General features: G+C 39.0%; 1 protein-coding gene across 1 annotated transcript in view; it reads left to right on the top strand.

Annotated features, from left to right (window-relative positions):
- The window catches only part of lgr4 (leucine-rich repeat containing G protein-coupled receptor 4), a 161,433-nt gene that overhangs the window by 127,328 nt on the left and 7,126 nt on the right, over nucleotides 1-26,979 (top strand). Inside the window, exons 5-14 of the mRNA XM_072272704.1 lie at nucleotides 2,820-3,035; nucleotides 7,630-7,701; nucleotides 8,501-8,569; nucleotides 15,025-15,096; nucleotides 15,199-15,270; nucleotides 20,537-20,608; nucleotides 22,728-22,793; nucleotides 25,829-25,900; nucleotides 26,323-26,394; nucleotides 26,693-26,818. Of these exons, the coding sequence (XP_072128805.1) occupies nucleotides 2,820-3,035; nucleotides 7,630-7,701; nucleotides 8,501-8,569; nucleotides 15,025-15,096; nucleotides 15,199-15,270; nucleotides 20,537-20,608; nucleotides 22,728-22,793; nucleotides 25,829-25,900; nucleotides 26,323-26,394; nucleotides 26,693-26,818 (909 nt within the window). The remainder of the gene's footprint in view (nucleotides 1-2,819; nucleotides 3,036-7,629; nucleotides 7,702-8,500; nucleotides 8,570-15,024; nucleotides 15,097-15,198; nucleotides 15,271-20,536; nucleotides 20,609-22,727; nucleotides 22,794-25,828; nucleotides 25,901-26,322; nucleotides 26,395-26,692; nucleotides 26,819-26,979) is intronic.

The raw sequence follows: 26,979 nt of genomic DNA, 5'->3' as shown, positions 1-26,979 counted from the left end.
AAATAGCATTGCTAATTGAGTATAACAATGCAAGATAAAATGTGGCTGCAGAGTTTTAAACATTCTTAAGATGTCTAAGTGGTAACCAGAGCAAATGCTTTGGAATAATCAAATTTGAAGATTTGGGTGTGGCATGACTAGTCTGAAACTTTTATTTATTTAACAGTTAGGAAAATTTATGAATGGTAGAGGATTGAGGGAGTATCCTGAGGGTAATTGAATATGCAGGAGAGAATTTAAGAAATTAGGAAGGCAAAAAAGAGTAGTAGAAACCCAAGGCATTCTATTAGCAAACTAAGAGCAGTGGAGTAGCCAGCCAAAGGGGTAATCTGTATGTGGTGTCAGGTAATGTTGAAGAGGGCTGAAATTAATATTTACAACCTGGTACAGTACAGCACAGAAATGGGCCCATGATGTGTGTACCAACAATGATGCCATTTGAAAATAATCCCGTCTGCCTGCACATAATCTATTTCCATCCATTCCTTTCTTGTTCATGTGCCTGTCAAAATACTACTTGAGTGTTGCTCTTGTATTGCTGTCACTCTTTCCCTTGGTAGCACATATTAAGCATCTATGTATCTATGTACACATCTGTAATTGGGTGTGCATGTATATTTTCAAAAAAACACTTCCCTTGTAAATCTCCTTTAAATTTTTCCCTTGCATCTACCACTTTCTGTATATAGATTTAATAAAATCACCTCCCTTATAAATTTGCTTTAAACTATTCCTCAAAGCTATACCATCTAGGTTATGACATTTCTACTTTAGGAAATATCCTGATTATCTACCCTCCCTATACCTCTCGTAATTTTATATACTTCTGTCAGTTGTCCCTCAGCCTCTGACGCTCCTGGAAAAGCAAATTTCAGTTTGTTCAACTTCTCTTTGTAGCTACTATCTCCAATCCAGGAAGCATCATGGTGAACCTCTTCTGCACTCTCGTCAAAGCCTCCATATCCTTCCTATAATGCTGCAATCAGAACTGGACACAATAGTCCAAATGAAGCTAAGCGGACTGGGATATTATAGTTATTACAGAAATAGATTTAAGGGAGGGATAGGACTGGCAGCTTAATCTTCCAAGGTGTAGGTGCTTTAGGTCCCCTGGTCCTTTTCCATAGAGCACTTGTAACAAAATTTCCAAGGAGTAATGAAGATGGTTACATTCATTCAGATGAGTCAATTGCATTAGAATCTTGTTCAATTAATAGTCTTAACTGGCTTGTTCTGAGCTGAATGAAACCCGTTTTGGGGTGAAAGGATTCCATTTAATACTAGTTCTCAATATATAAAGGAAGTAGTCTTACCCGCCCCAGTAACAAAGTGTAGGACCATAAAAGAAATAAAATCCTAACCCATTACACATGCAAAGCCTCATTGCTAAATTTATGGCAGCAGTCTTGTGGTATCTGAAATTCCTGTTATGAAAAGGAGGACTATTTGAGAAACAGAAGTGAATCCAGATCTGTTGTGGAAATTAGTGCTTGATTAACATTTAAATGATGTTGCATTATTTCCAATGACACAAAAAATTTAGCAATGAAGGTGAAAAGTTTTTTTCATGGCACTGAGGTTGGAGCTGCTTACTCTTTCCCCCATGCACATCCCTTGCTGTAATCATCACCGTTCAGAACAAAATGACCTTTTTTTCCCTCCAGCCCTTTTCCAGGCCTTTCCTTCTCTTTTCATTTCCAAACCTTGATTGAGCTGCTCTGGTCTGTTCTGGGCCAACCTCTTCTCCCCACACACTTGCCAAAGATCCCATCCTCTCATCCTTGCTGCTGATTTAGTGAGTTGTTAAATATGGCACTGGATTAAAAAAATCAAGTCTACCAGTGCAAGTAAACTTTATTTGTCTGTTTGCACTGCACTTTTTCTATAACTACAATGCTATATTCTACATTCGGTTTTCTTTATGCTACCTTGTGATGATGTATGACATGGTCTGTTTGGGTGGTACTTAAAAGCTTTTCGTTATATTTCAGTATGTGGCAATAATGTACAAATACAAAAGCAATTATAGAACCTATGATTTCAATTGTAATGTAACATAACATTGTAATTTTTGTCATTCTTTGCACCTTCCCACTACCGCATCAATATAGGAGCCTTTAAATTCGTTATGTTTTATAAAACTTCGTTTATAAATGGAATGAGTTTTACAATTATAGCTTTGAAACTGGATATTAGATTAGATTAGATTATGAGGGCACTCGGTCCTCATTTATTGTCATTTAGAAATGCATGCATTAAAAAATAATACAATATTCCTCCAGAAAGATATCACAGAAAAACAGGACAAACCAAGACTGAAACTGACAAAACCACATAATTATAACATATAGTTACAACAGTGCAAAGCAATACCGTAATTTGATAAAGAGCAAACCATGGGCATGGTAAAAAAAAAAGTCTCAAGTCCCGATAGCCCCATCATCTCCCGCAGATGGTAGAAGGGAGAAACTCTCCCTGCCATGAACCTCCAAGATCCGCAAACTTGCCGACGCATTAGAAGCACCCGACCGCAGCGGACTCTGAGTCCGTCCGGAAACTTCGAGCCTCCGACACCAAGCACCAACCTCTTCTGAGCGCTTTGACCCCGCCTCGGCCACCGAGCAACAAGCAAAGCCACTGAAAATAAAGTTTATTTTTTAAACCTTATTAAATGGAATAAGGTCTCTTGAACATTTTCATCGAGATATTATTCCTGTTCTGATTAAGAATTACACCAATATATTGAAAGAAAGTGATTGGATATTACTGCAAGTAGCTGGGCTAAAGACGCTTACTTATTGTTTTGTTTTTATTCTTAGGCGTTTGGATGCAAACCATATCACATCTGTGCCTGAAGACAGTTTTGAGGGTCTGGTACAACTGCGGCATCTTTGGCTCGATGACAATAGCCTAACTCGAATTCCTATTTATCAACTGAGCAAGCTACCTGCACTGCAAGCCTTGACATTAGCATTAAACAAAATAACTCACATACCCAACTTTGCCTTTGCAAATCTCTCTAGTCTAGTTGTCTTGTAAGTGGAAACATTATAAATTATATATCTATGAAGCTTTATTAAAAACTAATCATGCAATGTACGTACAGCTGCAAATATTATATCATTGGATTAATGGAAGAGTTAAATGTATATTTTGTGCAGTAAAGGAAATGGAATCATTTTGATATTTTACTCTATCATAGCTAATGGCATACTTGAATCCCTTGAAATAGTTTTAAATTCAAGCTTGTTGGATAAATCTGGGTTTCAATTAATTGGGTTTCAATAATCTATTGTTTATATTTTTGAGTATTAAATTGCTTAGTAGTGGTATGGATGTACAACGAGAGCTCAGACAACACCGTTAATTTTATGTGCACAAACACTTGGCAAAACTGTACTCTTCATAGTGCCTTCATATTCCACTCACTCGACTTTTTGTTTGCTTATATTATTTAACTTTCTTTTAAACCCAAGTGACACTCATTAGCCAGTGATATAGTTGGATTTGAATGTATGCCACAGATCCATGTGTACAACCTTCCAACCTTGAACACTTTTTCAGTAGTTTTCCACTGGTGATTCTTTATTCATTTACAATAATACTTTCTAATAACACTTAAATATTTTGAAATGGGTTTGCACAACATGCATGCCAAGGATACATATGTAATATATTACATAATCAGTAATTCATTGAGTTTCTTCTCCACTTTTTACAAGCATTTCCCAGATGTATTGAGTTGAAAGAATATGAAATGGGGTGTGCTGTTTTGCACTATGCCATCGTATCTATGCTAGGAGATTCCCATTGCTAGTTTGGAATTGTAAAATTATTCTTCCATGTTCTCATTTTAAAACCCTTCAGCTGAGGGATGACATACTGCGCAGGGCCCCTCAAAAGGAAATAAACAGTTCCACAACTAGCACTGCGCATATTTCTTCTGTGCATACTGGAGCCACTTGTCTCTTAAAACACTTACATGACATGAAATGAGCTATTGGGAAGCTGGTGAAGATTAATGAAGTATATGATGATGGGTTTGCATTTATGAAAAAGACAGTTCATCCTCAAAGTTGAGACTTCCATCCCTCCCATATGCAATTACTAATTTTTCAATGCCATTGAACCCTATGAATAGGGGTTTGAAACAGCCAGTTGTGGAATTAGAATGAAAATGAACCTTTGGAAGTCTACAAAGTACAGGAATATAAAAAAATTAATTTGGAATACAAGTATGCTTGTACATGGGACGTAGAATAGTACAGCACGGGAACTGGTTCTTCGGCCCAGTATGCTTGTGCTGAACACAATGCTCAATTAAATTAAATCTTTTATGCTTGTACATGTCCCTAGCCTTCCATACCCTGCATGTTGATGTATTTATCTAAACTTCTTTAAAATACCTTTGTCATATTTGTCCCTGGCAGCCCATTCCAGTTATGAAACTGTTTTCCAAAAATACATTCTTTCGTATCAGGTTGGCACTGGATCTCAAGAGAGAGAATTTGTAGAATGTCTGCGAGATGGCTTTTTAGAACAGTTTGTTGTTGAGCCCACTAGGGGATCGGTTGTACTGGATTGGGTATTGTGTAATGAACCAGGGGTGATTAGAGAGATTGAGGTGAAGGAACCCTTAGGAGGCAATGATTGAGTTCACTGTGGAATTTGAAAAAGAGAAGCTGAAATCTGATGTGTCAGTATTCCAGTGGAATAAAGGAAATTTATAGTGGTATGAGAGAGGAATTGGCCAAAGTTGACTGGAAAGGGACACTGGCGGGAAGGACGGCAGAGCAGCAGTGGCTGGAGTTTATGTGAGAAGTGAGGAAGGTGCAAGACAGGTATATTCCAAAAAGGAAGAAATTTTCGAATGGAAAAAGGATGCAACCGTGGCTGACAAGAGAAGTCAAAGCCAAAGTTAAAGCAAAGGAGAGGGCATACAAGAAAGCAAAAATTAGTGGGAAGACAGAGGATTGGGAAGTTTTTAAAAGCTTACGAAAGGAAACTAAGAAGGTCATTAAGAGGGAAGAGGTTAACTATGAAAGGAAGCTAGCATGTAATATCAAAGAGGATACTAAAAGCTTTTACAAGTGTATAAAGAGTAAAAGACAGGTGAGATTAGATATAGGGCCAATAGAAAATGATGCTGGAGAAATTGTAATGGGAGATAAGGAGATGGCAGAGGAACTGAACGAGTATTTTGCATCAGTCTTCACCGAGGAAGACATCAGCAGTATACTGGACACTCACGGGTGGCAGGGAAGAGAAGTGTGCGCAGTCACAATTACGACAGACAAAGAACTCAGGAAGCTGAATAGTCTAAAGATAGATAAATCTCCCGGACCAGATGGAATGCACCCTCGTGTTCTGAAGGAAGTAGCTGTGGAGATTGCGGAGGCATTAGCGATGATCTTTCAAAAGTCGATAGATTCTGGCATGGTTCTGGAGGACTGGAAGATTGCAAATGTCACTCTGCTATTTAAGAAGGGGGCAAGGAAGCAAAAAGGAAATTATAGTCACAACACGCTGGGGGAACTCAGCCCCCAGCATCTGCAGATTATTTTGTGAAGGAAATTATAGACCTGTTAGCTTGACATCGGTGGTTGGGAAGTTGTTGGAGTTGATTGTCAAGGATGAGGTTACAGAGTACCTGGAGGCATATGACAAGATAGGCAGAACTCAGCATGGATTCCTTAAAGGAAAATCCTGCCTGACAAACCTATTACAATTTTTTGAGGAAATTACAAGTAGGCTAGACAAGGGAGATGCAGTGGATGTTGTATATTTGGATTTTCAGAAGGCCTTTGACAAGGTGCCACACATGAGGCTACTTAAGGTAAGAGCCCATGGAATTACGGGAAAGTTACATATGTGGACAGAGCATTGGTTGATTGGCAGGAAACAGAGAGTGGGAATAAAGGGATCCTATTCTGGTTGGCTGCCGGTTACCAGTGGTGTTCCACAGGGGTCCGTGTTGGGACCGCTTCTTTTTACATTGTACATCAATGATTTGGATTATGGAATAGATGGCTTTATGGCTAACTTTGCCGACGATACGAAGGTAGGTGGAGGGGCTGGTAGTGCTGAGGAAACAGAGAGTCTGCAGAGAGACTTGGATAGATTGGAAGAATGGGCAAAGAAGTGGCAAATGAATTACAATGTTGGAAAGTGTATGTTTATGCACTTTGGCAGAAGAAATAAACAGGCAGACTGTTATTTAAATGGGGAGAGAATTCAAAGTTCTGAGATGTAACGGGACTTGAGAGTCCTCATACAGGATACCCTTAAGGTTAACCTCCAGGTTGAGTTGGTGGTGAAGAAGGCGAATGCAATGTTGGCATTCATTTCAGAGGAATAGAGTATAGGAGCAGGGATGTGATGTTGAGGCTCTATAAGGCACTGGTGAGACCTCACTTTCTCCTTATTTAAGAAAGGATGTGCTGACATTGGAGAGGGTACAGAGAAGATTCACTAGAATGATTCCGGGAATGAGAGGGTTAACAGATGAACGTTTGTCCGCTCTTGGACTGTATTCCTTGGTGTTTCGAAGAATGAGGGGAGACCTCATAGAAACATTTCGAATGTTGAAAGGCAGGGACAGAGTGGATGTGGCAAAATTGTTTCCCATGATGGGGGAGTCTAGTACGAGAGGGCATGACCGAAGGATTGAAGGGCGCCCATTCAGAACAGAAATGTGAAGAAATTTTTTTAGCCAGAGGGTGGTGAATCTATGGAATTTGTAGCCACGGGCAGCAGTGGAGGCCAAGTCATTGGGTGTATTTAAGGCAGAAATTGATAGGTATCTGAGTAGCCAGGGCATCAAAAGTTATGGTGAGAAGGCGGGGGAGTGGGACTAAATGAGAGAATGGATCAGCTCATGATAAAATGGTGAAGCAGACTCGATGGGCCGAATGGCTGACTTCTGCTCCTTTGTCTTATGGTCTTAAACTTTTGCCTCCTCATCTTTAATGTATGCCCTCAAGTATCTGAAGGTTGTACATAAGAGGCTGTAGGTGTAAACTGGGCATAAGTTGTCAAATACATGGCAGATTTTAGGTAACAATACTTCTGGAAAGATTGATATTTGGAGAAGAACTGTCTTTGTGTCCTCAATTTTTTCAGGTTTCTAGCAGAGTACACATAGTTCTTTATGAGTACCTAGTTTTGCTTCATGTAAATTGAAACATTTCAATCTGAATATGATGCCAAATCGAATTTTCCATCTGATGTAAATATTTAATTTGGAATTGCTTTCCTCGGCCTTCAGCAGTTTGTACACATGATCATTGAGAGTTGTGCTGAGCTTTTGACATGTTGAATCGCTTCAGAGTAGTATTAACTTTTGGAGATGCTATCTTAGGATGACTGTTTTCCCATTTCTCAGGTTTCAATGGATGTTGAGAAAGTTCTCCCTATGTTCTGATGCGAATTTTCTAAACTAATTGCACCAAAAATAATTGTGCACTTAATTGCTGTTTGTGAAGACTTTTCTCTGCTATGTGGTTATTACTTCTGTGGCACTGGACTATTTCAAATATGTTGATGTGTAAAGAGATTGTAATGCACAAGTGCATTTTTGTCATTTTAATGCTGATAATCTTGCTTTCTCTATTGTTCAATTCTTTTTAGACATCTTCACAATAATAAAATTGACACGATAGATATCCACTGCTTTGATGGGCTTGACAACCTAGAGACACTGTAAGTACTATTTTTATTTCCTTTTGGCCTTCTGGCTAAGTAATCAAAATTGTACAATTGTAGAAAAACAACCTAGATAACTTGAATGCTTGCTGAAACCACTTCACTTCTACTGAATGTTTCTTGTTAACGTGTTGAGTTTTAATGACCTTTAGATCTTGTCATTTGTAGGAAATAGGCAGCATTATCAGGTTTTGAAAAACTGGAATCTTTCACATAATATCATAATGCTCAACTTTTTAAATGGAGATTTTCAAAAAAATTCACTGAATGTTTGATTGTCTGACTTTAGCAACATTTTTATTCTCGATTTTCTATTTTTTTACATAATCTTGCAAGTACTAATTTATTGATTGCACTTTTGTCCTTTTTAAATTGAGTGCAAATTTTTTATTGACTTATAATAATTAAAGAGCATGTCCTTCCTATGATACATCCATGTACGTTTTTTCATGATGCACAAAAAAATCAATATTTAAATCTGAATAGTAACAGGAAAGGGTGGACATTTTCAGCTGGTTCATGTTGCACTTCAGATTTATGATCTGACATCCAATTCTCATAAATGGGAAGCCTGAAATACTAATTCTTTCTTCACAAGTAATATTAATCTTCAGTATTTACAGTATTGTTCAGTTTTATTTCAGATTTTTAGCTTTAATGTTGTTTTGCTTTTGAATTTCAATGGTGCATTCACCTTGGTTAAAATTGCTGGATTTTTTTTCACCTAGTCAGTGTTCGTTAAACTGGCGGTGATGAGAATTATTGCTTAATAGCAGTTTCTGCTTTTACTTATTAGGGACTTGAACTACAACAACCTAATGGAGTTTCCTGAAGCTATCAAGTCACTTCCACATCTGAAAGAGCTGTGAGTTCAAAATCTTGTGTATTTATTTGCCTCTCTGCTGCTAGGGTCAAGGATGCTTTGTATCAAGTGCAGAACTTTGTAAAGGGAGGGTGAGCAGCAAGCACTCATAGTTATAATGGCATAGATAGTAGATGGGGTACTGGTGGGGACATTTGGAGAGGCAAGTAGAAAGCTAAATGCAGGACCTCAGTGGCTGTAATTTCAGGATTACTTCTTGTGCCACATGCTCATATCTATAGGAGGAGGGCAGATGGACGTGTGGCTCAAGAGTTGGTACAGGAGAGAGGCTTCAGATTTTACGTCATTGAGATCTTTTCTGCACCAGAAGATCATGATGTTCCACCTGTATTGTGGCACTGGGAGGGGATGCCTTGTAGAAATACACTTGCAGGAAGGGTTGCTTATCCTAATTTGGGAAGCATTAGACTAGAGAGATGATGTGAGAGGAGAGTGGTGCTCTTGGTCTTAGAAAGATAGTGTATCAGAGAGAGAGGTTTACTCATGTAGAAAATAGAACAGCATATCCAGTGGGAAGGTAAGATTGAGAGGACGAGTAGGTTTTACTGCATTTATTTTAATGCATGCAACCTTGGATAAGTTAGTTTAGTTGAGAGACAGTTCACGACTTAGACCAGAAACTCCTGAAAAATTTTGTTCTTTTATTCAGACCAACTTCCAACATTGGATTCCTCATGGAGTTTAACATGGTGGAAATATTTCAGGGAATATATTAATTGGGTGACAGCATCCACGGAGTAGGGGTACCAGGATTGTTTCTGGTCTAGAAATCTTTGTTGATGGAGACTGTTTACTGAACCAATTAAGTGATTAGTGTCCAATATGTGCTTGTTCCGTTTCTGTTTGATTATTTTTGTGCAGGGAAGAGGGATTTGGGGGTCGATGATCGTGCTACCTTTGTTTTCTTTCTTGGTTTCATAACTACCCAGAAAGTACATTGATAATAAATAAATGAACCAAATGAATTGTCAAACAGTACAAAGTTAAGACGGCATCTGACCAAGATAAAATGTAGCGGCGTTTGGCTATTTGAGGAGTTAGCTTACAAGCAGAATCAGAATCAGGTTTATTATCACCGGCATGTGACATGAAATTTGTTATCTTAGCAGCAGCAGTTCAATGTAATACAGAATATAGAAGAGGAAAAAAAATAAAAATAATAATAAATAAACAAGTAAATCAATTACAATATATGTATATTGAATAGATTTTTTTTAAACGTGCAAAAAACAAAAATACTGTATATTAAAAAAAGTGAGGTAGTGTCCAAGGATTCAATGTCCATTTAGGAATTGGATGACAGGGGAAGAAGCTGTTCCTGAATTGCTGAGTGTGTGCCTTCAGGCTTCTGCACCTCCTACCTGATGGTAACAGTGAGAAAAGGGCATGCCCTGGTTTTGGAGGTCCTTAATAATGGACGCTGCTTTTTTGAGACACCACTCCCTGAAGGTGTCCTGGATACTTTGTAGGCTAGTACCCAAGATGGAGCTGCCTAGATTCACAACCTTCTGCAGCTTCTTACGATCCTGTGCAGTAGCCTCCCCCAATCCTCCCCCAATCAGACAGTGAAGCAGCCTGTGTCACAGTGCTCTCCACAGTACAACTATAGAAGTTTTTGAGTATTTGTTGACATGCCAAATCTCTTCAAACTCCTAATGAAGTATAGCTGCTGTCTTGCCTTCTTTATAACTACATCGATACGTTGGGACCAGGTTAGATCCTCAGAGATCTTGACACCCGGAACTTGAAACGGCTCACTCTCTCCACTTCTGATTCCTCTGAGGATTGATATGTGTTCCTTCATCTTACTCATCCTGAAGTTCACAATCAGTTCGTTTGTCTTGCTGACATTGAGTACCAGGTTGTTGCTGCAGCACCACTCCACTAGTTGGCATATCTCACTCCTGTATGCCCTCTCGTCACCACATGAGATTCTATCAACAATGGTTGTATCGTCAGCAAATTTATAGATGGTATTTGAGCTATGCCTAGCCACACAGTCATGTAGAGCAGTGGGCTAAGCACACACTCCTGAGGTGTGCCAGTGTTGATTGTTAGCAAGGAGGATAGGTTATCACCAATCCACACAGATTGTGGTCTTCTGGTTAGGAAGTCGAGGATCCAATTGCAGAGCGAGGTACAGAGGCCCAGGTTCTGCAACTTCTCAATCAGGATTGTGGGAATGATGGTATTAAAGGCTGATCTATAGTCAATGAAGAACATCCAGACATAGGTGTTTGCATTGTCCAGGTGGTCTAAAGCCGTGTGGAGAGCCATTGGGATTGCAACCTATTGTGGCGATAGGCAAATTGCAGTGGGTCCAGGTTCTTGTTGAGGCAGGAGTTCAGACTAGTCATGACCAACCCCTCAAAGCATTTCTTCACTGTCGATGTGAGTGCTCCCGGGCAATAGTCATTAAGGTAGTCCACATTATTTTTTTTAGGCACTGGTATAATTGTTGCCTTTTTGAAGCAAATGGGAACATCTGCCTGTAGCAATGAGATGTTGAAAATGTCCTTGAATACTCCCACTAGTTGGTTGGCACAGGTTTTCCGGGCCTTACCAGGTACTCCATCGGGTCCTTCCGTCTTACGAGGGTTCACTCTCTTTAAAGACAGCTTAACATCGGCCTCTGAGACGGATATCACAGGGTCATTGGGTGCAGCAGGGATCTTCACAGCTGTAGTTGTGTTCTCCCTTTCAAGGTGGGCATAGAAGGCATTGAGTTCATCTGAGAGTGAAGCATTGCTGCCATACACGCTATTGTGTTTCGCTTTGTAGGAAGTAATGTCTTGCAGACCCTGCCAGAATTGCCATGTATCTAATGCCTCCAACCTCATTCGAAATTGTCTCTTCACCCTTGAAAAAGCCCTCCACAAATCATACCTGGTTTTCTGGTACAGGCCTGGGTCGCCAGATTTGAATGCCACAGATCTAGCCTTCAGTAGATGACGTACCTCTTGGTTCATCCATGGATTTTGGTTTAGGAATGGATAGTAAGTCTTTGTAGGCACGCACTCATCCACACAGGTTTTAATGAAGTTGGTAACAACTGCAGCATACTCATCCAGGTTCGAAGATGAATCCCTGAATATAGTCCAGTCCACCAATTCAAAGAAGTCCTGTGCTTCCCTTGTCCATACGCCCTTGGTCCTCACTGCTGATGCTGCAGTCTTCAGTTTCTGCCTATACTCAGGGAGTAGAAGTAGAGCTAGGTGATCAGACTTCCCAAAGTGAGGACGTGGGATAACATGGTAGGCATTTTTGATGGTGGTGTAGCAATGATCCAGTGTGTTGTTTCCTTTGGTATTGCAAGTGATCAGTTGATGGTGGTTGCTTAGTGATTTTTTTTTCAGACTGGCCTGGTTAAAATCTCCTAAAACGATGGTGAAGGCGTTAGGGTGCCCTGTTTCGTGCATGTTGATCCCATTGCTCAGATCATCTAAAGCCTGCTTGACATTGGCCTGAGGTGGAATGTAAACTGCTACCAAAATGACCCCAGAGAACTCCCGTGGTAGGTAAAAAGGATGGCACTTAACTGCTAGATATTCCAGGTCTGACGAGCAGAATTGGGACAGCACTGATATATTTGTGCACCAGGAAGAGTTGATAATGGGGCATACTCCTCCACCTCTGCTTTTGAGAAACTCTATAGATCTATCCTCACGGTGTATCATAAACCCATCGATCTGAATCGCTGCATGCATCCGGTATGGAAGGGGCTGACCAGGGTTCCATGAAACAAAGGACACATGCAGTTCTAATGTCCCTCTATTTCAGCACCCTAGCTCTGAGATCATCAATTTTATTCACCAGAGCCTGCACGTTCGCCAGCAAGATAGTCGGTATGGGGAGTTTAAAACCCTGTTTCCTTAAACGCACTTGTAACCCCGATCTACACCCATGCTTCCTCTGAGGTATCCTACGTGGGCGCTTCCAATCACAATCAGTGTTGTTTCCGTCGGTTTAAGCAGTGATAGTTTGCTTTAACACATTAAGATACCTTTGTTGACTGTACTGACCTTGGAAGCAGTTGTGCTTTTTAACTGTATCGGGCTGAAACAAGAATATTTAATCACATCCAATGAGAGTTCTGCTGCTACTCGAGTCACGCCTAGGTGCCCCGGAAGATTGAGAGGAATCTTCCAATAAATTCAATGAAGAAAACATGAGGACCTTCATAGATGAATTACAGATTCAAGTACCGTTTGAAAGCAATAAACGTGGTAGATTTGTGATTCTGCCAATAAATTTAGCTCATTCGAACGATGTTCTGTGACAATAAGTAAAGCTAATTGTATATTGGAATTTTCTGAAAGATCTAAAGTAATGGGAAATACAAAAATACTCTTGGACCTTTATAAATTGGAATAAATCAATGGTGTATTATTTTATATAGTATTGTGTGTACATTTTGTTACTTGCTGATTTAAAAAAAACTATCAAGGGTTCTAAAGAGCATTCAGAATGACTGGGAGTAGACATTTGAGTAATGATTATGTCAGCTACATTAGAAGTTAATGTTATCTAGTCCCTTTAGAGACACAGTAGTCATAAAATTCTGAAAAACTTGACTTCGTTCAAAAGACTGGAACCATAGACTTGGAGCACAAACTGAAAAATCTGTGGAAGTATTACTTCAGTAAATTTATGGAGTACAGTTCTGGAGAGACACTGAACACATGCCATCATTTTATTGTTAAGCAAATCACGTATTACTTTTTGGAAAGAAATTTTAAAAACTCCTTAAGATGTAGTTTTGAACCATATTCCTCCCACTCTTCTAAGCTCTAGCAGATACAAACCTAGCCTGTCGAACCTTGCCTCTTGACAACCTGCCCATTTCATTTATTAGTCCAGTAAACATCCTTTGAACTGTTTATGTACTCACATTCTTCAAGTAAGAAAATCAGCACTGCAGAGCACTCCAGAGGAGCTCTCCGCAGTAATTAACTGAAGTTTAACCACACCTTTATCTGCAATTTCTATATCAATAAATAATGTTTGCTAGCTTTTCCAATTATGTGGTGTGTCTGCATAAGAGTCTTTTAAGAACATAAAAACAGGAGCAGGAAAGTCGGCAACCTGGCTCCTCGAGGCTGCCCTGCCATTCAATAGAATAATGGCTGATCTGCATAAGGTCTTCATGTCTCTCCTGTGCTAGCTCCCCATAGCTTTTATTTTCCTAATCTTTCAAAATTGTATCCACTTTCCCTTTCTATACTGATCCACATCACCCCTACCATGATCAAGCATCCACAGCCCTCTTGGACAGAGAGGTCCAGCAAGAAATCACTCCTTGCAGGAAGTAGTTAGACCCTTAATCGTGTAATTATGTCCTCTCAAGATCTTCTCACTGGTGAAATTATTTTGACAACTACCTGGTCTTTCTCCAAAGGACTTGTATGTTAAGGTAAGATCACTCCCACTAGGCCTAATTTCTGCAGCCATTCAAGATAGGACAACCCTCTGCTCACAGGATGTCGCCTATTTATTGTATTCTCCATTGCCTAATAGGAGTGGAGCAATATTGTATGCACTCCTTCAGGTGTGGTCCTGTAAAGCTGTAACAATCCTTCCCTAATCTCCAACCTATTTGCAATAAAAAAATATGCTATTTGCCTACGTAACAACTTGCTGCACAAGCTTGCCAACTTTGTATGATTCATGTACAAAACAGCTAGATTGCTCTGTAGTTAGGGCTCATTCTCCATTCGATTCTTTTGCCAAATTGCATAATTTTACACCTTCCTATATTAAATTACAATCACCATGCTTTTTGTCTACACTCAGCCTTCCATGTGCAGGGTCCAGTTATCCTCAATGCTGCCTATTTGTGTCAATGGCAAATATGGATAATTTGTGCTGTCTCTTCCTCCAAGTTATTAATAAAAATTATAAATGATTGGGAGCCAAGAACCAATTCTTGGAGCAGTCCATTAATTGCATCGTTCCACAGAGAAAGAGACCCATTTGTATTTTATGCAACTACTGATCCATGTTAACACTGTTCCCCTAATGCCATGAACTTTTATCTTGCCCTCATATCTTTTGTGAATCTGATAACTGCAGCGAGCTTGGGAGAAATAGGTAACCTTTAACAGTAACACTAACTTGCATTTGTATATCTTTCTACCCAATAATTTCTATGTTATGTGCTCTTCAAGACTGCTTTTAATTGTTATTGCACATAAGTCAAAAAGCTGTTATCTAAAACACCAGATACAAATACAGAGTATTAAACAGATCAAATTACTTGGTAAACAAAAGTAGTAGGTTTGCAGTTAAATTTACCTGTTCCTTGGTTTTGTTTGACAAATAGTTATATAAGTTTTGGAATTTCATCTGGTTGAAATTAGGGACTGAGAAATGTGTGGTATTCTATTTTCCCTTAACTTTAATGAGCTTAAAACTGACCTGTGTTTTACTTGATTCAGTGGTTTCCATAGCAACAACATTGCAGTAATTCCAGATAAAGCTTTCAGTGGGAATCCTTTGCTTCGGACCATGTAAGTAGAATTTTACTCACTCAGATTCTTTCCATTTTTGATTTTGCTTTAAGTTTAAGTTTGCCTTCTAGTAGGTTAGCTGACATGTTTCTTATTTTTCAGACACTTGTATGCTAATCCAATCTTGTCTGTGGGAATTTCTGCTTTCCAGAATCTGTCAGAACTTCAGTCTCTGTGAGTACAAGTTCTTTTCATATTTTTCATGCCTTATATTCCTCACAAAGTACAACACCACTGAGTTACTACCACCAGAGTAATCCTATCAGTGCAATTTCCCTGCGATCTATTAATTCATATCTATCAATTCGCCTTTGATGCTCTTGCCACTTAATTACATTAGAGCCAATTTATAATGCCCATTAACCTGATATATGTGTATTATAAATTGACTCTAATGTAATTAGCTAACAGGAAAAATAGCAGTACATCTTGGTGTTGGAGCAAACCAGAGCACCTAGAAGAAATATGGCTTCAAGGGGAATGTGCTAGCTCCGGATACCAAAGATCAGAAATGAACCTAGTTTACTGGAGTTGACCAGCAGCTGCACCAATACTGTATCACAGCACAGCTTCTTATTAATGCTATCTACTGTTATCTCGGGCATGATAGCTAACTCATCAAAACTTGAGAGATTTGGTGAAATTTAGACATTTCTGGCTCTTTTAACTCAGCGTAAGCATGCTCAAATAGTAAGATTCCATTTTTTATTATGGGAAAGACTTGGTGATATATTTTGCCACATCTTTCTTTTGATCCCATTTATCTTAAGTTAGTTTTAGAGACTGTAAAGCAACTGTTCCAAAGTATAAGACCATAGACCATAGATATAGGAGCAGAATCAGGCCATTTGGCCCATTGAGTCCACTTCATCATTTCATCAAGGCTGATCCAACTTTCCTTTCGGCTCCAGTCTCCTGCCCTCTGTCGTAAATGTAGATAAAGACCCCACAGCTGTCTGTGGCAAACAGTTCCACAGATTCACCACTCTCTGGCTAAAGAAATTCCTCCTCATTTCCATTCTAAAAGGACACCCCTCTATTCTGAGGCTGTGTCTTCTGGTCTCAGACTCTCCCACCATAGGAAACATCCCCTCCACATGCACTCTATTAAGGCCTTTCACTATTCGATAGGTTTCAATGAGGTCACCCCCTCATTCTTCTGAGGCATCAAATGCTCTTCATATGACAAGCCATTCAATCTCTGAATCATTTTCATGAACCACCTTTGAAACCTCTCCAATTTCAGCACATCCTTTCTAAGTTGGGCGCCCCAAACTGCTCACAGTGCTCCTAGCAAGGCCTCACCAGTGCCTTGTAAAGTCTCAACATTACATAGAAACATAGAACATAAAAACATACAGCACAATACAGGCCCTTTGGCCCACAAAGCTGTGCTGAACATGTCCCTACCTTAGAACTACCTAGGCTTTACTCATAGCCCTCTATTTTTCTAAGCTCCATGTAGCCATCCAGGAGTCTCTTAAAAGACCCTATTGTTACCGCCTCCACCACCGCCGCCAGTAGCCCATTCCATGCACTGACCACTCTCTGTATAAAAACTTACCCCTGACATCTCCTCTGTCCCTACTTCCAAGCACCTTAAGACTATGCCCTCTTGTGCTAACCATTTCAGCCCTGGGGAAAAGCCTCTGACTATCCACACGATCAATGCCTCTCATTATCTTGTAGACTTCTATCAGGTCACCTCTCATTTTCCGTCGCTCCAAGGAGAAAAGGCCGAGTTCATTCATCCTATTCTCATAAGGCATGCTCCCCAATCCAGTCAACATCCTTGTAAATCTCCTCTGCACCCTTTCTATGGTTTCCACGTACTTCCTTTAGTGAGGCGACCAAAATTGAGCATAGTACTCCAAGTGGGGTCTGACCAGGGTCCTATATAGCTGCAACATTACCTCTCAGCTCTTAAACTCAATCCCATGATTGATGAAGGCCAATGCACCGTATGCCTTCTTAACCACAGAGTCAACCTGCGTAGTGGCTTTGAGTGTCCTATGGACTCGGACCCCAAGATCCCTCTGATCCTCCACACTGCCAAGAGTCTTACCATTAATACTATATTCTGCATCATATTTGACCTACCAAAATGAACCACCTCACACTTATCTGGGTTGAACTCCATCTGCCACTTCTCAGCCCAGTTTTGCATCCTATCAATGTCCCGTTGTAACCTCTGACAGCCCTCCACACTATCCACAATACACCCAACCTTTGTGTCATCAGCACATTTAATAACCCATCCCTCCACTTCCTCATCCAGGTCATTTATAAAAATCACAAAGAGTAGGGGTTCCAGAACACATCCCTGAGGCACACCACTGGTCACCGGCCTCCATGCAGAATATGACCCGTGTACATCCACCCTTTGCCTTCTGTCGGCAAGCCAGTTCTGGATCCACAAAGCAATGTCCCCTTGAATCCCATGCCTCCTTACTTCTCTATTGCATCTTTACCTTAATGACTTTTTTAGTTGCCTTCTGTTGGTTTTTAACAACTTCCCAAACATCTAACTTAGCACTAATTTTTGCTGTATTATATGCCCTTCCTTTGGCTTTTATGTTGGCTTTGACTTCTCTTGCTAGCCACTGTTGTGTCATCCTTACTTTAGAATGCTACTTCCTCTTTGGGATGTATATATCTTGTGCCTTTTGAATTGCATCCAGAATGGCTGATCTCCTAATGGGCTTAACCATGAGCTGCTTTAAAAAAGCCATTTCGTAGGCCTCTAGAAATTACCCCTCCTGGAATCCAGCACCAACCTGATTGTCCCAATCTACCTGCATATTAAAGCCCCCCATGACTATTCTAGCATTGCCCTTTTTGCATGCATTTTCTATCTCCCATTGTAACTTACAGGCCACATCCTTACTACTGTTTGGGGAATTTTTTACCTTTGCAGTTCCTTAGCTCTATCCACATTGAATCAACACCTTCCGAGCCTATGTCACCTCTTTCTAATGATTTGATTTCTTTTTTTTTATCAACTGAGCAACGCCGCCCCCTCTGTCTTCCTGCCTGTTCTTTCAATATAAAGTCCTTGGACATTAAGCTCCCAGCTATAATCTTCTTTCAGCCGTGCTTCAGTGATTCCTGCAGCATCATACCTGTTAAAGTATCTGAAAAGAGGCTGGGCTTTCGTTAAATAATTAGGATGATTAATATTAAAAATGAGAGATAAAGGGTAAAGAACAGTTATAAATAGTATGTTCTAATCTCAGATAATTTTAATTTTATAGAGATATAATAATCTGAATACAGTTGGCCATTCATAAAACACTTCCTTTTAAACATTATCAGGATATTTGTGGCTTTACCTCAAATTTTCAACTGACCTGTAACTTAAGATTCAAGGTTCAAGTTTATTTATCACATGTACGTTGAAACATACAGTGGTGGATGTGAAACTAACTTGCCTTTAACCAGTAGTTTGGAAAAGCACTGTTCACAAGGTGCCGTGATCGACATTATCATTACTTCGGTTGCAGTGCATTGTATTATAATATGGAACACTTCAGGGGTTTGATACAACAGTACGCATACAGCATACTTTGATCATTCAGGGTTGTGAGTATGGTAGTTGGGAAGCCATGAGTATGAAAGTTGAGTTTTATAAAATTTTTGTTAGGCTTCATTTTAAGCACTGTAACCAGTTCTTGTCACAGCATTACAGCAAGTATATGCAGGCTTTGGAGAGAGTGCAAAAGAAATTCACAGAGATGTTGCCTGGATTAGAGAAAATTGACTTCAAGGAGAGACTTGGCAAACCTGAATTGTTTTCTTTGGAATGTTGCAGGCTGAGGGACAATTTGAAAGAAATATAAAATGATAAAGGTGTTGACAGGGTAGATAGCAAGTCTTTTTCCCAGGGTGGAAATGTCACATACTACTAGGTATAAGTGAGAGGGGGAAGGTCTGAAGGAGGTTATGAGGCAAGTATTTTCTTTAGGTAGTTTCATGGAACATGCTATTTGGAGAATTAATGGAAGCTGATACAATAGCAACTTTTTAGAGACATTTGAATAGACTGGGAATTGAGGGATTTGGACTACAGATGAGATGAACTTCGATTGCCATTGTTGTTGGCAAAGATATCGGGGACCTGAGTTGGGCTATATTCCTTTGACAATTTCCAGGAACATTTGATCAGTAAGTAAAAGGCACTCATTCAAGAGTTTGGCATAATGAATTTAAAATTGTGATCAAGTTAATTTTCAGTGTTGACATGAAAAGCAATTACCTTAATATCTTGACATACAGTATTAATAACAAAACAGTACTTCAGAATCAAATTTATTATCAATGACGTATGACTTGAAATTTGCTGTTTTGCAGTGCAAAGTTAAAAATCTATGTTACAAAAATAGTGGGGGGAAAAGAATCATAAAGTAGTGTTCATAGACTGATGAGAAAACTGATGGAGAAAGTGAAGAAGTTGTTCCTAAAAGATTGAGTGTGGGTCTTCAGGCTCCTGTGCATTCTCCTTGATGGTGATGAGAAGAGGGCAGTTCCCATTTGGTGAGGGTCCTAATAATGGATGCCTTCTTGGGGCACCACTTCTTGAAGATGTTCTTGATGGTGGGGAGGGTTGTGGCTGTGATGGAGCTGGATGAATTTATAACCTTGTGCAACCTACTGTGATCCCTTGCATTGGAGACTCCACATCAGGCTGTGATATAACCAGTCAGAGTGCTCTTCACCATATATCTTTAAAAATTTGCAAGAGTCTTTGGTGACATACCAAATCTCTTCCACTCCTCCATCTACAACGAAGTAGAGCTGCTGGTATGCTTTCTTTGCTAATGCATCAATGTGTTAAGCCCTCCTGGGAGATGTTGTCTCACAAGAACTTGAAGCTGCTCACCTTTTCCACCGCTAGCCCTTCAGTAAGAAATGGTGTGTGTTCTCCTGAAGTCCATAATCAGTTTTTTGGTCATGCTAATGTTGTTGTTGCAACATCGTTCGATAACTGATATATCTCAGTAAATAGATCACTGTTTAACTAGTTCTTGTGATCCCAACATAGATGTAAGACTAATATTTATTGTATGTTATTACTTGCTACTGCCTGGTTCTTCAGACTATTTTAAGATTTCTTTCCTCTTAAGGACTTCAGTAAAGCAGGTAGATTGTAATAGGTTTAGTGATAACTAACTTTTCATTCCAGGTTTCTTCGGTTTCCTGGATTTCAATGTCGCATCTGCAACTGAAGGATTCACACTTGTTATCTCTGGATATCTAATCCAGAACATGTTTGCAACAGTAACTGAAACCTGTATGCTATTGTACACCCAAGACAGATTACATTTAACCATGATAATACAATTATTTGATAAACAGAATTATTCTAAAATCTTACTTTTGTGACTGAATACAGTAGAACCTTATACTAATATACCTGCATTGTTATCTTCTTACTATTCAGTACATTGACTGGAACAAGAATAAGTAAAATTCCACCTGACTTGTGCCAACAACTGAAGATGCTTAGATTTTTGTAAGTTTGGACTTTTTGCAATAGCAGAAAAGCAAATTATTAAATTTAAAATTGAATAAGTTTGAAATATTAGCTTTATATTGTCAAATTAAATGTTAACTGCAAAATATAAAGATAATTAAAAGGATATAAATTTTGTAAAATCTTAAGATTTTGTGACAGAGGTTAGAAATTCCTTGAGTATCATGTCTTGTCTTGGGGAAACTAAGGGGATTTAGACCATAAGTCCATAAGACATAGGAGCAGAATAGGCCATTTGGGCCATTGAGTATGCTCTGCCATTCTATCATGACTGATATATTATCCCTTTCAACTCCATTCTCCTGCCTTCTTCCCATAACCTTTGACTAATCAAGAACATCATCTTTGCTTTAAATATCCCCAGTGATATGGCCACCACAGCATCTGTGGCACTACCCTCTGGCTAAAGAAATTTCTCCTCATCTCTGTTCTAAATGAACATCCCCCTGTTCTGAGGCTGTACCCTCTGGTCCTAGAATCCCCCACTATAGGAAACATTCTCACCACATCCACTCTATCTGGGCCTTTCAATATTTGATTGTTTCAATAAGATCCCACCTCATTCTTCTAAACTTCAGCCAGTACAGGCCCAAAGCCATCAAACACTCCTCCTACATTAACCCTGTCATTCCCAGAACCATAGTCATGAACCTCATCTGGATGCTCTCCAATGCCAGCACATCTTTCCTTAGATGAAGGGCCCAAAACTGCTCACAATACTCCAAGTGCAGTCTGACCAATGCCTTATAAAGCCTCAGCATTATATCCTTGCTTTTATATTTTAGTCCTTGAGAAATTAATGCTAACATTGTGTTTGCCTTCCTTACCACTGACTCAACCTTCAAGTTAACCTTTAGGGAATCCTGCACAATCCCTTTGCACCTCCGATTTTTGAACTTCCTTCTCATTTATAAAATAGTCTACGTCTTTTTTTCCTTGTATCAAAGTGCATGACCATACACATTCCAACATTATATTCCATCTGCCACTTAGTTCTTTCTCCCAATCTGTCTAAGTCCTTTTGCAGACTTTCTTCATCTCAACGCTACCAGCCCCCTTTGTATCATCTGCAAACTTGGCCACAAAGCCATAAATTTCGTCGTTTAAATCATTGACATATAATGTAAAAAAAAAGTGGTTCCAACACTGCCCACCCCTATGGAACACCACTAATCACTGACAGTGAAAGAAATGGCCATCTTTACTTCCACTGTTTGCCGCCTACCAGACAGCCAATTTTCTACCACGCTAGTATCTTTCCTGTAATACTGTGGGTATTACTTGTTAAGCAGACTAATGTGCGGCACCTCGTGAAGGCCTTCTGAAAATCCAGGTAAGCGAAGTCCACTGACTCCCCTTTGTCCATCCTGCTTATTATTTCCTCAAGGAATTCCAGCAGATTTGTCAGGCATGATTTCCCCTTTAAGGAAGCCGTGCTGACTTTGGCCTATCTGTTCATGTGCCTTAAGTAATTGTCCTGATTGTACTGCAAGAGCATTAAGGTTTTATTTGATTTTCTTTTGCATGCTTGAGGAACTGAGACACTTGGCCTTTCAAGATGTGCATTTATGTAAATTTATACAGAAATGCTATTTACAACAGTATTCATGTCTCTACCCAGAACTGGGAGACTAGCTAAACTCTTCAGTTTGGAGCTGTAAAGTTTTGAACTAGTGATTGTATAAACAATCCAATTACATTAACTACCATATAGTATTTAATAGTCTAATAACAGATACAGAGGTATTATCCTATTTTATCTAAAATATAGAACAAAATATTAGAAAACAATTTTTTGAGAATTTGGGATAATTCTGACCTAAGCTGAGATAAAACAAACCTAAATGTTTGAAATTGAAGTACAACAAACTTTGGAAATCAGCAGATCAGGTAGCATCTGTGAAATAAAAGTTAAGTAGAAGAGAAGGAATGGGTTCTGTCTTCACAAATTCTATGTAAACTGCTGATCAAAGTTGACAGTCACAGCAAAAAGCAAAACTCTGCAGATATATTCAGTTCTTAATTTCAGTAATTGTAGTGGGCTTTGTGTGTTTTTTATTTGGAAGCTCTTAAGTGAAAATTGCATTCTTCATCTCAGGGACTTATCATATAATCAGATAGAAGAACTACCAAGTTTCCATGGTTGTTCAGCATTGGAGGAAATGTAAGTTGTGTTTTATACATACATATGTAAATGTAATTGTAAAACAAATACTCTTAAATAAATCTGCAACCCAAAGAATGGCTTTCAGATACAGGCACGTTATTGTGATCAAAATATAAGGACTAAAAATAACGTTTCTGGATACGTTGTTATGTTTGCCTTTCTTAGGATGTTTGATAGTAGCAAGGCAGTATTTATTAATCAAACCTTTATTTTCGATGGCAGTACATGCCTATAAGTTCTTGTGAGGATTGAGTTGTTGATGGAAAAGATGGGTACGAGTGTCCCTGCTCTGAAGGATGTTAGTATGCCAATATTTTTTTTACAATTATGAAGATTTATAGTGATGGATCCCTGAACTCTTCTTTAGACTCTAGACTAATAACAGAAAATTGTCTTATCCTGTTTTATCCAAGTATGACTTTTTGCCATATTTAACTCATCTGCCAATTTGTTCTTTTAAGTCTGCTTTAGTTCCTCTTTAAATTTCAATTCTCATTTATGTAACTTTTTCTAGGTACCTGTTTTCTGTTATTTGAAAAATGATAGATAGAATTGAAGAGAAAACTATCTTTTAGACTGAAGATACATTGGAGCAGAGCGATCAGTGCAATGCTATTGCAGCTTGGGGCATCAGAGTTTGGAGTTCAATTCCACTGTCCTCTAAGGAATTTGAACATTGTCCTGTGAGCTCATGTGTTTCCTCCAGGTGCTTGGTTTCCTCCAATGGTCCAAAAACGCACAGTCTAGTGGTCATTGTAAATTGTCCTGTTATTTGGCTAGAGTTGAATAGGTGGGTTGCTGAGCCGTGTGGCTGTTTGAGCTGGAAAGACCTGTTCCACGCTCTATCTCTAAATAAAAGTAAAATAAATAAATAATGATAAGACTCTAGCGAGAATGCAAAATTCTGAATGGAAAGTTTCATTGTCCATCACCAAGTGGTGGTAGGACCACCACTGGCCAAGCTGGTCAAGTTCTTTAGAACATAGCTGTTAAGTTGCATCTGCAGCAGATGGTAAGTAGATCAATACAAGGAGTGCGTTCCTTTGCCTTCATCCTTGAGAGTCGAGCTGTGGTAGAGGTAACTGTCCTTGATGTTACTGTTAGAAATCAGCTTGGCACAGTCCTTTTAGTGAGTACAGTTACAACATTTTGAAGACATTGGAGAGTTGCATGGATAGGAAAGGTTTGGAAGGGATATGAGCCAAACTAGGCAAATAGGACCAGCTCAGTTAAGTGATTTGAATGGCATGGAAAAGTTGGTTCAAAAAGCCTGTTTCCATGCTGTACAATTCTAACACCATTCGCATGTTCACAGTGAAGACAGCTTCCGTGTACTTTGCCCTGCAGCTGTGCTAAATAGAAGAGCTTCAAAATGGATATAGCAACTCGAAATTGGATATTCAAGAACCCTCAGCAGGAGCACAGATTTACACCACAACCTGTAAACTCTAGGTTCAGTATGTTTCTCATCACCCCACTGTTATCAAACCAGAGATGAATACTGTTTCAGTGAATAAAAGGCATAAACAGATGCTAAACATTTGAAGGAGCAACTCAGGAGTGAATGTGTGCTAAGAAGCTCAAAAAAACCCAACATGCAATAGAGGGATCTAAGTGATCTCACATCTAACATTGTGTTCTCCATTCTTGCCACACCTAGTCTTTCAAGGTTGTGGGCCATTAAACAGGTAATGGAAGGATGGGGCTCTAAGAAGGTTTCATCCTTAACATAGGTGAAGTATTTTTAACCAATCTTCAGCCAGAAATGCCAAGTGCATAGTTCAGAATTGCTTCCTCCTGATATCCCCAGTCTCACAGAAGCCAGGCTTCAACCAACTTGATTCATTGTATTATATTTTTTTAAAACACAGGTGTACCCAAGACTGTGGAAATGGATAATATTGCTGATGAAAACATACTTTCAGAACCAGCAACTTCTCTAGCCAGTCTCTTCCAGTACATTTACAGCATTATTTTGTCCTGTTCACAAAAAGCCATTGTAGTATTACCATCGCAAAGACTCCACGGTTAACCTCTGGGAGTCACCATTAATTAGAAGCTCAAGATGTCCTCACATCCTGTGGCAACAAGAATGGTAAATCATCAGGTGATAGTCCAAAGTATTTCCACCACCTTCAAAATACAGATTAGGTGTATGATGGAATATTCTCCATTTTCCTGCATATGCAACCCTATCAATGATGGTTGACAGCATAATCTTATACTAATGATTTGCCATAACTAGTATGTGCCATCTACAAGTCCACTGTGGTTACCTGCCTAGACTGCTACCATCTTCCGAACCCATTGTCTTTTCCCACCAAGACGAATGAGTGCTTCAGGCATGTGGGAGTGCCACCATCCTGGGTCAGGGAGCACTTGGGGGAAAGGAACAGTTCTCGTTATGGTATGAAGTATTTTCTGCTTTTTTTCAGATTTTCAGCATCTGCAGATTTCTGATTTTTTAACTTTGTTTTCTAACAAAACATTAATTCTGGAAAGGATAAATAAGCCCTATATTTGTGTGCTATTTGAAAGGTCATAGTCTGTATTAAAATAGCCTTTCAAGTTTCCCCTGCTTCCAATTTTTATTCCTTTGTTGTGCCATGTTGAGAATAAACATAAATATTAAACTGAGCCAAAAGAAAGCTTGCAACACACATCAAAGTTGCTGGTGAACGCAGCAGGTCAAGCAGCATCTGTAGGAAGAGGTGCAGTCGACGTTTCAGGCCGAGACCCTTCGTCAGGACTAATCAGTTAATCGTCAATCGTTAATCGTCAGTTAGTCCTGACGAAGGGTCTCGGCCTGAAACGTCGACTGCACCTCTTCCTACAGATGCTGCTTGGCCTGCTGCGTTCACCAGCAACTTTGATGTGTGTTGCTTGAATTTCCAGCATCTGCAGAATTCCTGTTGTTTGCAAAAGAAAGCTTGGTTTGTTTATCGTCTTAGTGTGAAACCAAGTGCAGTAGCCACAGTAGAAATTTATTCTCAGACTTTGACCAAACCCTGTTTTTAAAAATTTATTCACAGTTCTTTGAAGCACAATGAAATCAAAGAGATTAGAACAGACACATTCCAAGGACTGGACTCCCTGCATTATCTGTGAGTACACTTTTTTTTATTTTCCTCAGTTAAAGTTTAGATCTTTAGTTATGATAAGAAAACAATATCTTCCTTGTAAGGGGTTTTTACAATTGTAGATTCTCCTGAATTGCCTGTACATAAACAATTGTTTTTGATGAAACGTTAATCTGCATTGGTATTAAAGTCTTGTTTGAATTACTAGATAGAAATATTGAGTCCTAAAGGTTCTGTCTAATCAGAGCACAAGCAATGTGGAAGTAAAAACATTTTGCTAACAGCTTAATTGTAATCTTAATGACCATATTTACGAAAGTGACTGATTATATATTTTATAGGGCACATAATATAGGACTCTAGAAAATAATAGCTTATTGTTAGGTTTAATAAAATTATGATGTTTTTGAATAATACAAATATATCTTTCCCCATTTCCTTTCTAGTGACTTAAGTAAAAACCAGATCTCTACAATTCACAAGAATGCATTAACTTCTTTGACTGAACTGACTAGTTTGTAAGTGACTCAAATACTTAGCCTTTTAGTCAATCTTACATACTCAAATTTGAACTAAGTAATTGGGATATCACTTATTGAAATTTGCCCGTCATTCTTGTATTTGAAAATCATTGATCTTTACAAGTGTTTTTCTGAATTAAATCCAGATCTCATATTGACAGTTTCACTATAGCTAATTGCTCAGTTTTATAGAACGTTACTTTAATGTTCCATATATTGGAATTTTATTTTCAGTATATATCAAACAGCCTATTGTGCATGTATTACCATCTAAAATGCGCAAATTTATTTTCAGAGACCTGAGTTCAAATCAGTTGAATTATTTCCCGGTGGTTGGGCTAGAAGGACTAAATCAACTTAAACTGTCTGGGAATCCAAACTTTAAGGAACTGCTCAAAGTGGAAAATTTCCTGAAGCTCAGGTTTGCTTGTTGTGTTTCTTTTTGGTTTGAATTTATTTTATTGTCATTATTTGTAACCATGTGGTAAAAGTTGCCCAATTATGAATGAATGTTAATAATGCAATTTTTGTTTTACTCCTAAAATTTTGATCTGCAATTTTACAACTGTTCCATAGAAATGG

The sequence above is a fragment of the Mobula birostris genome, chromosome 11 (assembly GCF_030028105.1).
Source record: "Mobula birostris isolate sMobBir1 chromosome 11, sMobBir1.hap1, whole genome shotgun sequence".
Lineage (NCBI taxonomy): Eukaryota > Metazoa > Chordata > Chondrichthyes > Myliobatiformes > Myliobatidae > Mobula > Mobula birostris.
The sequence above is the reverse complement of the archived record's forward strand: the minus strand, read 5'-3'. Positions and strand labels throughout refer to the sequence as shown.